General features: G+C 41.1%; 1 protein-coding gene across 1 annotated transcript in view; it reads left to right on the forward strand.

Annotated features, from left to right (window-relative positions):
- The window catches only part of trim71 (tripartite motif containing 71, E3 ubiquitin protein ligase), a 32586-nt gene extending 21178 nt beyond the window's left edge, over positions 1 to 11408 (forward strand). Inside the window, exons 3-7 of the mRNA XM_034892045.1 lie at positions 972 to 1106; positions 4245 to 4487; positions 4698 to 5195; positions 6095 to 6235; positions 6797 to 11408. Coding sequence (XP_034747936.1) covers positions 972 to 1106; positions 4245 to 4487; positions 4698 to 5195; positions 6095 to 6235; positions 6797 to 7369 — 1590 coding nt within the window. The 3' untranslated portion in view covers positions 7370 to 11408. The remainder of the gene's footprint in view (positions 1 to 971; positions 1107 to 4244; positions 4488 to 4697; positions 5196 to 6094; positions 6236 to 6796) is intronic.
- The last annotated feature ends 2252 nt before the right edge of the window (positions 11409 to 13660 follow it).

The following is a 13660-nucleotide window of genomic DNA, read 5'->3' on the forward strand; positions in this document are numbered from 1 at the left end:
TTGTGCAGTCCCTTGCCAGGAAGATGTCAAATACAGTGTCCTTTCTTTTAATGTTTCTTTAGTCCTCTGCATCCTGTTTCTGGGGCTCATCTGAATCCCATTTGAGTAATAAAACAGACCAGGTGGTGCTGTGTTTGACCATTTAGACATTCCTGTCTGGTCCTTTGTCACACTGCAGAGTGAGAGCTATCTTTGCTTGACCCCACCCCACATCTAGACTCTTTGGCCCATTATCAGTGGCAATATGGCTAGGAAGCTCTTGGCACCTTACAATTCTGAATCAGAGGCCAACAATTCAATTCTGAACTCATTGTTATTATGCATCTCAATGCAACAATTATTTTATGTACATTTCCATGCGTGATTTAAAAAACAGATGTATAGGTATATAACATTTACATCTAAGTTTGTTAGATTTTGACCTATACAGTATTTTCTCACACAAGTTTTTTCGATAAAATGTTTTGTCTACTGAAGTTTTAGTGTGGAGTCATTCCATGCTTAAGCCTTAAAGAGGCCCAGTCATGTTTAAAGTTGGAGAATTGGCTTCCCAGAGCATGAAACATGAGATGGTCAGATGTTATCGGATAAAGTAGATGAAAAGTCTACATATATTTTGCCTAATTATTTTATGTGTTACTAGATCATGTGTTTTTCTACACTAAATTTCATTTTTTTCTCCCTTCTGGCCATTTTTTTTATTTTGTCTTCCTGCACTCTAAACTTTAAGTTGTCGTCCATTATCCCATCTTCTTACATTCAATGTTTTCTGATTTGTACAAGGTGTATAAAAAAAAATATAGTTTTAGAGAGAATCGTGATGCATCTAAGAATTTAGTAATTTCCCCCACCCCTATTTGGAAGTGATCATTCATTAAATTTGGAAATCGGTGGTTCAGGTAATAGTCAAATAAGGCGGACACAGTGTTATGGCACATCAGTGAGATAACATGGCTGTTTTTTCCCCCCAGCTAAGCATGGAGAAGGTCCAGGCCATGGCAGAGCAGGTGGAGATCAAAGCCAAGGTGGTGCAGACTGAAGTGAAGGCCCTTGTGCTCAAACACAAGAAAGCGCTGGAGGAGAGGGAGTGTGAACTACTGTGGAAGGTGAGCTGCTATCTTCATGCTCATTAGCGTCCAATCAGGTCCTAGATGGGGAAGTGTTGTTTCGTTTGGAGACATTCAGGTCAACTCTCTCTGTCACACTGTTTTCTTTACTTTTCACCCAGGTGCTAATGAAATAGCCTATCTGCATTAGGACCCTTGAATACAATACTGCTATTGTGCCTTGCACGTTGTACAGCGTGTTGTGATTATTACAATGACCGTGTTCAATGTATTACCACCTGTAACAGACGCATTAAAAAAGCAAACAAATACCTTTGCTGTGTTTAGAGCCTTTCTCAAAATAGAAATAAAATTTCAACATTTCTAAAGAATGCTTTCAGCACCTTGTTGAATCAATGCCACGTAGAATTAAGGCAGTTCTAAAGGCAAAAGGGGGTCGAACACAGTATTGGTATGGTGTTCCTAATAATCCTATAGGTGAGTGTACACCACAACACACATAATGCAAGCCAATCACTGGTAGACTAAGCTCAGATCTTTGAACTGATGTGTGGTTTCAAATTGCATTAGTTTAAACCCCAAACTGTCTATCTTAACTGTGTATCATGGTACACAGAGCTACGCAAAGGGAATAAGAATGTATGCCTTGAACGTAGCATTTGGTGTGTTCTCTATACTGGTTTAAGCTAAACAAAACCAAGATCCTGTTTTTAAGTTGGCAGTTTAGCCTGCACTCTGTGCTTCAGGAACCCTCTGCAAGGGCCTCCCAGGTTTAAGGTTACCCAGCAAATGAGTGGGGTTTTGGGTAAAGAAAGAACCTTCATCCCTGACCCCCCCTCACCCCTGGCTAAGCCAAATCCCTAACCCTTTGGTAATAAATAAATTACCACATAAAAAGGAGACTGTACATGCACGGCATTGTACGCCAAGTTAGGTCTCTAACACCCAAAATTTGCATCATATCAATTATAACTGAAACCAGGTAGTAAAATGTATTTGTGCATTTATGTACATGTGCAAATGTGTTTCTTTGGGCCTGACGCAACATAGTCAATGATTTACCTCAACACCCACCAGTCTACCAAACTCTCATTTCTCTTCTTCTCCTGAGAGCAGGCTCGGTGACATTGTAAAAAGTGACCTGTGTCTTACTCACTCAGATCTTAGTGTGTGTGTGGGTGTGGGGGGTTGTGTGGGTGTGGGTGTGTGTGGGTGGGTGGGTGGGTCAGTCAAAGTGTCAGCATGAAGGTTTTAACTTACCAGTGTTCCCGCTTTAATCCTTTTTACACCACAAAGGGACTCCCTTTTTATCCCTGACCTGATAAAGCCATTACAGGCAACCATAGCAGGTGTAGAGACAAGTGTACTAATCTTTTAGATCCCTTGTTCAATTTAAAACGCTTTGGTTATTTCAACCCAATAAAAGTGCCACACTGGTGTCATGTTATCAGTATGCTGCACTCTCTTTACCTGCCAGCTTAAATGCAAAAAGCTTTCAAGTTGAGCTGTAAAACTCCCAAATCATGCAAGGTATAGGATTTGTGAGATGACATCAAAAGCCCCGTAATTTGACTCACGGGTAAAACATTTTACTTAAAGAAGGCTGGGTGTGTCAGGCATAAATTAGATTGTGAGGTCGTAACTTAGTTTTTACATCAAAGAACATCAATGTCTCCCCTTCTCTGTGTTTCTGGGTTTTCCTCTGTAATGCATACCAATACTACCAATGAGTGTTTTCAACTGAGGAATTAAAACTATATGTCTGTCTGTCCATTAGAAAGCCTGACTTTGAGTCTTTGTCCTCAGTTACTATAAAGTATAACTTGAGTCTCACATATGTGAGACTCAAGTCTTGCATATGCAAATTGGAGTTCACTTATTAACAAAAGACCCCTCTCTTTTGGATCCTTTGTGTCGTTCAAAGATCCTCCCTACTATCAAGTCATTCTATCCATAGAGGCAGTCAGGCTATTGTGTTATTCTCTTTTTGTTAGGTGACAGTAAGTAAGAGCCCAATCGGTGCCTCTCAGGTTCTACCACCCTCATCCATGCTCTATTCCCACTGACTATAACTTTATCTGGTTTCTCACGGTAACAGAAATGTGTCGGGGCTAAGTGACGGTCAAATTTCCTTTTTACACTTAGCTGAATAAGTCACCCCAGTAAAACCTTTGTACCCATTTTTTTTGTTTTATCAGCCCAAGACCCCAGTAACTTTTTAAATAGTATTCTTTGTACTATGTTATGTTCTACATTGTTTTCTTCTTCTTGCAACATTTGATTTTAAATAGTTTAAAAGAGGTTATCAGTGATGCAAAGTGGACTAACCGCAACCCTCTAGCTTTTATGAAATATACATAAATGATGCCCTTCCATTTAAGGAATATTGCATTACAATTAAAATATGTAATACGTCTTAATCTATAGTAAAAGTAATACATTTTGCAGGGTGGAATTTCTGCTCAAAGAAAGCAACAACACACGAGCAAACGCATCGTTGGTGTGTTTTTCAATTCAACAAACTCCCCAGTAATCAGTCAACCGCCTTCCTCTGAAATTCACTGAGTCCTTAACACTTATTACACAGGAATAAATATGTGAGGTTCTAGAAGTTAATGACTTATCCATTATTTACATTTTGTTAATCGACTACAATTTAAATTCAAAACTGGAATCAATAATGCACTTTATCTCCACCATGCCCTTCAACTTTAAGTCAACTTCAAATACATTTCATCATATATCTTGCAACTACCTCTGCTACCTCACATCTCTTTGCTTAACCTGCATTCTACCCGACTGGTTAATATTGACACACTGGTGCTCGCTAGCTGCATGTCACCCACATTTTAACCTCCTCCTGCAAGACCATCTGACAGACTTGGCATGGTCAGCACATTGCTGCCATCCTGTGGGGAGACTTGCTAGTAACAGGCTGGTGTATGGAGGTACCAGGAGACTTAAATTCACATTCAATTTTACAGGAAAACCTTAGTATGAGAATTTATGTCTCTGTGTTTTGGCTGCCTGCGTTACCTGTGCATATTAAACATATTTTACAACAGAATAATTCAATTGATCGATAAAGTGGCTCCGTCATGTGCTTTCTATGCTGTTTGAACAATTAGAAAAAACCTTTTGTTTAACATTTTGCACTCTGGTTGTGTTTCCTTTCAGGTGGAGAAAATCCGTCAGGTGAAGGCTAAGTCGCTGTACCTGCAGGTGGAGAAACTGCACCAGAGTCTGACCAAGTTAGACAGCACCATCGCGGCCGTCAGCCAGGTGCTGGATGAGGGCCGCCACCTCGACGTGCTGCTGGCCAGAGAGCGAATGCTCACCCAGATCCATGAACTCAAGGCTTTGAGGAGCCTGCTGCAGGCGCAAGAGGATGACCGCTTCATGTTCACTCCTCCAGACCAGGTAGGCACTGGGACCCTGCAGATCATAGCCAAGTGGTCAGCGCCTAAAGTTTGGATAGGTTTTAATATTATGACACCATTTCCATGTTTACCGAACCTGTGGTAATATTAGAGGTGCTATGTCTGGTTAACTTTGGGTATCACATACATGTATTCTTCTTCTTCTAAGTAAACCTTTAAAATCCAATGTGTTCCATCATTGTTCCCACAGGCTCTGTACATAGCTATCCAGTCAATGGGCCTAATCAGCAGTGGAGCCTTTGCCCCAGTCACCAAAGCCCATGGTGAGGGTCTGAAAAGTGCGCTACGTGGCAAGCCCGCATCCTTCACTGTGATTGGATATGACCATGATGGCGAGCCACGTCTTTCCGGCGGGGACACGGTGTCTGCGATAGTCATGTCAGTCCCAGACAATAACCTGTCTGCAGCGGATGTAACGGACCACCAGAATGGCTCCTACACCGTCAGCTACCTGCCCAAAACTGAGGGGGAGCACCTTGTGTCGGTGTTGGTCTGTAACCAGCACATCCAGGGCAGCCCCTTCAAGGTGACCGTGAAGTCAGGGAGGAGCTACGGCTCCCTGGGCTCCCAGGTTTCTTCCTTCGGGTGCGAGGGGGAGGGAGATGGTCAGCTGTGTCGTCCCTGGGGCATCAGCGTGGACAAGGAGGGATACGTGGTGGTGGCCGACCGCAGCAACAACCGCATACAGGTAGAGCATAATCTTCTTTGTTTTTCTCTCGTAATCGCACTGTCAAAAGTATGTTGAGTTGGTTGTTATAACCTTTTTTCTCTATACCTGGCCAGATTCACACATCATTTTTATTTGTGACACGTAAGGAAATAATAATACAATGAAGCCAATGAATGTGGGTAAAGCAAATGTGAAAGAGCATTTTTTGCATCTAGGTGCTCTGTCCCTTTTTTTTTTATTCTAAGGGCTACACAATTAATTGCAATTTCATCAAAGTCGCAATATGGACTAGTACAATATCCAAATCACGTGGGGGTGCAAAATATGTGTCAAACCATTCTTAAGTATTGTGGTGCTGTGGCTTCAAGAATCTGTATCCTACAGACTAAAGAAAAAATCATATTTTGTACAAATCCTACTCAATTAAATTGTAGTTATATGTAGTTTCTGATGATTCACTCACAAGCTGTGCTACCTTAACGGTTTATTGTGCCGAAATGTTTAGATAGCAGTCTGCTTAGCAAACTTTGTTCATTACACACACAAATACACACATACACCCCACTATCACTCCGATGTCTTGTCATTAAAAGGTTTTTTAAGTGATAAACGCTGAAAATAGGATAACTAAATATAGGACTGTATGTACTAGAACAAATGGCCTCAATGTTGAGGAAGGCCCTAAAAAGTTACCGTACACTCTTACATGCTTGAGTGGTTCCACATGGGTATTGCTTTGCAAATTAGCTGGGTATACATTGGAGTGCTTCCAAAAAGCCAGAGGAGAGTCTACAGTCTGTAAAACCTACCCAAAAACATGGCCACATTTGAACATTACTTAGACATGCTGGATAATGTGAGAGCTTGAACATTGAAGTGGAATCAATAAGCAATGTATTTGGTGCTGCCCTCTCCAGATCTTCAAGCCTTGCGGTGCCTTCCACCATAAGTTTGGCTCTCTGGGTTCTCGGCCTGGTCAGTTTGATCGTCCAGCAGGGGTCGCGTGTGACAGTCAGAGGCGAATCATTGTGGCTGATAAAGACAATCACCGTGTGCAGGTATGAACATAACACATTCCTACTTGCCAATTTTTATAATTGCTGTAATTCTGTTGTATTTAAATGTGACTCAAAAAGTCCAAAAGCCACAGAAAAGATGTAGCATGTTAGCGTTTGAAAACTTGTAAACCCACATACATGTACACTACTGGTCAAAAGTTTGGGTTCACTTACACATTTCCATACCACTCCATTATAGACAGAATACCAGCTGATCTGAGTGGGTGGCTAATCTTTAATGCAATATCTACATAGTCCATTATCAGCGACCATTCATCCAATGTTCCAAAGGCTCATTCTGTTCACTAATCTGATATCATTTTAAAAACATTGGAGAACCCTTTTGCAATTATGTAAGCACATATTGGAATCTGCCCCAGTTACTAAAACAATACAACTGATCTCAGCTGGTATTCTGTCTATAATGGAGCGCTATGTAAAATTCTAAGTGACCCCAAACTTGTCACCGGTAGTGTATGTAAATACACAGCTCCTCATGCTCACTCTCTCTACTGCAGATGTAAACATGTTGGGCCCTAAGACATTTGCTTTGTCTGACAGGTGTTTACTTTTGAGGGCCAGTTCCTGCTGAAGTTTGGGGAAAAGGGTACTAAGAATGGGCAGTTTAACTATCCCTGGGATGTGGCTGTGAACTCTGAGGGTAAGATCCTGGTCTCAGACACCCGGAACCACCGTGTGCAGCTCTTTGCCCCCGACGGCTCTTTCCTCAACAAGTATGGCTTTGAGGGGGCCCTGTGGAAACACTTTGACTCGCCCAGAGGAGTGGCCTTCAATCACGAAGACCACCTGGTGGTGACCGACTTCAACAACCACAGGCTCCTTGTCATCCGACCGGACTGCCAGTCAGCTCGCTTTCTGGGCTCCGAGGGCACCGGGAACGGGCAGTTTCTGCGCCCCCAGGGCGTCGCGGTGGACCAGGAGAACCGGATCATTGTGGCCGACTCCCGCAACCACCGTGTGCAAGTGTTTGAGCCCAATGGAAACTTCTTATGCAAATTTGGCACACAGGGGAGTAGCTTTGGACACATGGATCGCCCCTCCGGTGTGGCAGTGACGCCTGACGGGGTCATCGTAGTGGTTGACTTTGGAAATAATCGCATCCTCAAGTTCTAACAAAGTTTATCTTTGCATCCTCTCTCTCCGTTTGCCCTTTTGCAGTTTTCTCGATGAAGGAAATGGAGGCGAGAGAATGAATCAACAGACACAACAGGAGGCAAGCTCAGAGGATCGAGAGCATGCTGAAGCAAAGGGAAATTAAAACTATGGCTCGTTTTTTCAGTTACACTACTATATTCCCAATGAGCTATCTGTGGTATGTAAGACGAAGGGGACCTCTACAAATTGATAATCAGTAGAACAAGCCATGTTTTCCTTCCTCTGTCTCAGCTGCTCTGAATTCTCTCTGTGAGCGCTCCTTAATATCATCTCAGGGATTTTTTCACTTTTCTTGAAATCTTGTACCCTCTGCTCCACACCTACCTCATTTAGCTCTTTATGAATGTACTCATAGTCACCGAGCAGAGGTTTTAGTCCGTGAAGTTTTACAAAGCAGAAAAGCCTACCTCTGTACTTTATTTAAGAGAATAGACTGTTCAGTTGATATTTGCACAGGATTAAATGAATTCTTGCTGTGCATTTTGAATTTGAGTTAAAGTGAACCTCCTGAATGTTGTTGCTGAGACAATGCTCAGACGGCAGTAGAGGCTGCGGGATTTATTCTCATTAGAGGACTTTGCTCAGAGAGGACACTAGGGTACAGGAGTGTCCTTTTTCATGTTTTTAGGCTAGTACATTTTTTGCTTTCTTTGGGGCTCTGTGAAGTTCGTAGTGTCATAACAACCTCAGCAGAGTGCGCGAAGCGAAGCCAAAACGGATAGAATCAAAATTAGTTCAGGTCGCGTTAGGACTGATTGAAATTTGTCATTACTTTTCCGGCTCTCTCCCTCTAGCTTGCCTAGCTAATGCTGAATTGATGAATTTATTGACAAATATCAAGTTTAGGAAATCATCTCCAAAATGATCCCTGGAATAAGTTATAACTAAGTTTCCCTGTGAGAAAATAATCAAAAATGTTTGATCATGCTTACACCCCCGCCCCCAATCTGGACTCCTAAAACCAGATGAACTCATGTCTTTGATCAAATAAGAGAACGTGTGTCGGTTGCATAAATAAATAAGATGCAAAGACAAGTATCCAAGGAGAGCAGCGTCTCCTCTAAAAGGGAGTCCCCACCGCAGGATTTTGGTGCTGAATTTTCTGAATCGTAGAGCAGAGATTTAATCATTTAATTGAATGACACCTTTTTGATGAGGCATGCTGTGTGACAAAAGCCTCACAGGTAGACCCTAATGTGGCCGTCCAGAGGATGTGGATGACCTCAAGTAAAGGCCAAACATTACAATCCTTTGGATTTAGATTGGGATTGAAAGCCACCCCCCATGGCTCCTGGGGCCAGGGATTTAGTCCAATGAGAGGGTGTGATCACAAAGCACCGCCCTATTTATTGATCCTCTGAGTGGAAGAGACCTCTCCAGATTGAGAGCTAGTAGACGATTCCTCTAAAGATGGAGGTCTGTAGACCAACTACTGGAGTCAACCAAAGTCAGAGTTTCTGCATAATGGCCAACTGTACATTTGGCAGTTTAAAGAAACCTGAAAAAAAAAATCCCCTTTAAAAAATATTTTCTTAAATAATCATTGTAAAGTTGATACAACCCATGGAGTTGAGTTCATGGCACTGTCCATGTTAGGCTTAAAGAGCGCATTGGTCACGGTTTGCGTCCTTCCACAGCCTGCTACGACCTGTTGCTGTGTGAGGCAGGTTTTGAAAGAAGATCCTTTTTGTCTCTCTGAAGAGATGTTCGCGTAGAGAACAGAAGACACCTGCACCAAAGAGAACCGCATTGTCCCCCTTGCAGTTATCGCCTCGGCCCATCAAACGATGCCCCAGTTTTATCATTATTAGACAGCCCAGTGGCTTAAAGTTACATCTGAGATTAGCTTTTGTATCCCAATATAATGGCATAGCATTGTGGGGTTTTGAATCCTCTTGCCCTTTTTCAATCGGTGTTCCAGCACTAGACAATTATGGTTCTGTTAGTCCTTAGCCTAGCAACGAATCTTGGGACCTATGAAAAGATTCACCGACCGGCCCTCGCCTCTGAGGAGAGGGCCAGGATCTACATCGTCATATCTCAGATATTCTGGACCGTTTTACCTCCTTTCTTGTTTACCTCAACTCCTGAATACCTCAAGTGTGTATTTCATAACTACTGTGCATTTAAACATTCAAATACCTCAACTTGTTACACATTCTGAATACCTCATTTTTACTCTTTAATTTAAGCATACCTCATTAAATATTTATGCATTACAAATATACCTCATTATTTTGTATCCTCCTGTTACAGTTATTGTCCCTCAGCTCTAGGACCAAAGATCATGGTACTGTCTTGAGTTGAACTAAAATGTGTATCATGGTTATCGCTCCATCTTGCATCCCTGAGCAGCTTTTGGTTCGTTGAATCTACTGTAAAACGCCTGGTCCAACTGCCAACATCAAGAAACTATTTTCAGATGAAAGCATTGTGCCAAAAATGATCGGTGAGAGTTCTGTGCCAAACAGGGTTGGCACTGGGACCACGCTGTTGTAGACGACAAATGTCACTGGACCATTAGATCAAAGATACAAATGTTAACTCCGAGCACCCAAGGATAAATTCTCTCTCTTTCTCTTGCTATCTTGCTCTCTCTTGCTCTCTCTCTCTCTCTGATTGGATGCACTTAGGAGGGCTGGGCCCAACTTATCTTTATCTCATAATGATGATAAACACTCAACTGGTAGTTTGGTACTTTGTGCAAGGGGTAAGGGAATGAGAATGTGGCCTCTTTTAAAGAGTTAAGAACTTCACACATCCGCCTTTCAATGCACAAAAATTGCCTCCTAATTTCTGCACAATTTACCAACATTTCCGTGTGGATTTTACAACGGTTGATGTTGGTTGTGGAGGACCTTGAGTCTAAACTCAACCATTCTGTGGCGGAACAAACGCATCAGAGGATTACGCCTAATGCGTTTCATCAGCCAGGTTCATTATTGAGTGGAGCGATTGGCACATTGATGGCGAGCCAGTTTGATTCCACAGACCCAGCTGCTTTGAACTCAACATCTAGTTACACCAATAAGATTATTATTATTATTATATTATTTTTTTTGCTTTTCAGTATTACTTGTGAAATGTTCATTCATGTTGCAGCCGTTTTAATTTAAACTACAGAATTCTATCTTTAGATCCTTAGGTCTTCACTCTTAAAGAGGAAACATGTATTTTAAACTTTTTTTAATTTGTTTGTCATTTTGTTGCATGCTTTAAAAAGTCCTTGTATTATATTGACGTCTCTCAGATAGGTGTTGAAAAACTCAGACGGGGTGGGTAGCTGACTATTGGGATGGTTTTACCAAAATATATACCCAAAGATGTGTATGTGTGTGTTAGGATTGTGTTGGATGGGATTAACCTTTTTGACCTTTGCGATTGTATTTCCTGTTCTAAAGAGGCTCTGCAGAGCACAACCTGTTCAGCCAGCCAAGCCTTGATTCCTAAAAACAATGGAGACAGAGTTTTTAGATTAATGCCGGCGCTCCCATGGCCATTAGTGCTTCATTTACTTTAACTCCCTCAAGTATGCCTAACATGGGCAAACATATTGTTCTTTTCTGTAACTTTAGGGAGCAAAGCTGTAAAAGCTTCCTCCTGAGGATGGATTTGCCTTCCAAACCATGATGAAGCCAGAAGGCGGCCATTTTGTGTTTGACCAAGTAATGGGGACTCTCTCACTGTCATGTGAGAAGCAGCTAGGTTTCTCCAGCACAAACTAGCAATCCGTGTCTTTGTTCTAAGAATCCATGAAGTGTGGTGATGGCTGCTGAGCATGTGATCGGTTGACTGCACTCCTTTTTCGGTGTTTTGTTTTTATTTTTATTGGGCCCCTGTGGTTTTTTTTGTCCACCATTTTATTGCTGGCCTATTACGGCTTAAAGAGATAAAAAGCAAAGCTGCACCAGGTGACGTGTGCAAGGTCGTAGACGTCCTTGTAATGATTGTATACTAGACAAAAAGACAAAAAAAAAAAGGTTGGAAAATTTAGAAAGGAAAAAAAATAAAACTCAGGTAGTTCTCAGCAGCCCTGCTCTGCAGGTGTCTCATTGTAATGTGTCCCTTAGTGATGATGTAGTAACCTTTTCCCTATTATGACTCTCAGTAGTAGTCTAATTCTTTTGTGTGGCCATTTACATAAAAAAAACATTATTTCTAAATCTGAAACAATAACACTTTTGATTAGTATCCCCTGATTTATCTTTGGTTATGTTTTTTTAATTTCCTTTTACAAAAAGTACAAATACTTGACACCACTTGATGTTCATTGGCCCTTTTAGAATGTATTTTGTGAAGAAAAGGGTTCAATGGGATCTTGTTGATGCTCATTTGCTTTGACCAGCTGCTGGTAGCATCATAAGACAGAACACAGAACACAGAACGCTCAGTTTTCCTCTAACATTCGGTGCTAAATGTTCACACCAGCCATACTTTGAGTATGAGCTGGAATCATGTGGTTGCATTGGAACATGCAGCACCGTGTTCATTTATAAACCAGCTTCCCTAGTGGGTGTTTGGCCCAGCTCATCTTGTCCAAAAGTAATCTTGTTTGCATCGTGTCCTGTGTTCTCCAGCAGCTGGATGTGTGTGAAGTGGATATTTTGTTTGCGCGCCGAATCTATGTTGTGTAAGCAGAAATCCACTGAATGTATCCTCCTTACAGTCCAAGAGGCAGGGTGAGCCAGTGTGGCCAGCTGAGTTTAGATGGTTGCTGCTGGCACTTCCTCATCCGTGTGTGTGCGTGTGCGTGTGTGTGCGTGCACGTCTGTTTGTCCCCTCCCTTCCTCTTTGCATACACTCACAGATCGTGGTGAGTTTAAGTGCCGATGTCAGGTCTTCAGTCTAAATAAGGCAGAGGAGACTATAATATATTGGCCACCTGCTTGCTTTGTACTCTGCGGACTTTAAACATTTCCTATGCAGTTTTTTTTGTTTACACTTAAATAAAGTTGTATTTCTTTGCCTCAAAATGTGACTCTTTCTTTCCTCAACAGTTTTGTTCAGAATAGTAGTGTTAAAAAAAAAGTGAATAACGTTCAAAAATCCTTAGAATAGCTTTTAATTAAAAAAATATCAATGCATTGGGAACACTGCCCATTCAATTCCAAATCAACATGACCAACATTGATCATGTTTGTGTTCTACCTTTACAGAAAGGGAAGAAAAAGAGAGTCTAACAACTTATAATTTGCCGCACTTCTTTATATAATTTGCCTTCTTCAATCAACTTTATAATCAACGTCCGCTATTCTGTGTCTGGAACGACCCATTTTGCTGAGTATTTAGTGTGAGATCCACTATAACCAGCTTGTACAATTACATTTTATTTATAGTATCAATTCATAACAAGTTATATCGAGACCCTTTACAGATAGAGTAGGTCTACAGCACACTAGACCACATGATTAACAAGGGCCCAACAGTTCTAGTAGTTTCAACATTTGCTTCCTTCCTTAAATATGAGCCATAATTGACACCTTTTTCTTCAGAATCAATCACCTCACTAATTGAAATACAGATTCAGTTGTACAGAACGAGCAACATGCATGTCATGACTGTTGGTTATCCATGACTCTACTATATAACGCGTATTACTTACTACTGTATAACACTTACTAGTACATCATTTACCATGTAGACGGATCACTTCTACCAAAAAGTATGATTTATGAGGTTAGTGAAGTTGGACTGCTGTATGCATTGTTGTGACTGTGACTTACATAATGACACATATGGTTTATTACACTAGTAGTTATGTCTTCCACTGATTCATAGCCTCATCAAGGGTTAAAAAAACAATACAGAAAACTTATGGTGAAAATACTCAGATGGGGGAGATTTTTTTTCTTCTTTGTCTTTAAAAGGGAAAGTATCATTTTAAATGCGCACAGATTGTTTTTGTTAACCTTCAATGTAATTTCCATAATCCAGCAAAACAATAAAATTTAACATAGGATGGTGTGACATGATGAGCTAAAGTTCAAGTGGTAATTTAAACCTGAAAAACTTCAGAATCAGAAAAGGTTTTTTTGCCAAAAGAAAGTTACACTGAAGAGGAATCTGCTTTGCTTGGTGCATACATAAACAAACATATTGAACATTAAAATGAAATAAACAACAAATACAGAAACAGAAATGTAGAAATAAATCTGTTTCATCATATTCTGAAAATAAAAAGCCATTGAATTTCTAGGACAAACTATTAATGCATTCAAATGAAGTATCTGCATTTTTTGCCTTTGAAGT

The sequence above is a fragment of the Etheostoma cragini genome, chromosome 14 (genome assembly GCF_013103735.1).
Source record: "Etheostoma cragini isolate CJK2018 chromosome 14, CSU_Ecrag_1.0, whole genome shotgun sequence".
In the NCBI taxonomy this organism is placed as follows: domain Eukaryota; kingdom Metazoa; phylum Chordata; class Actinopteri; order Perciformes; family Percidae; genus Etheostoma; species Etheostoma cragini.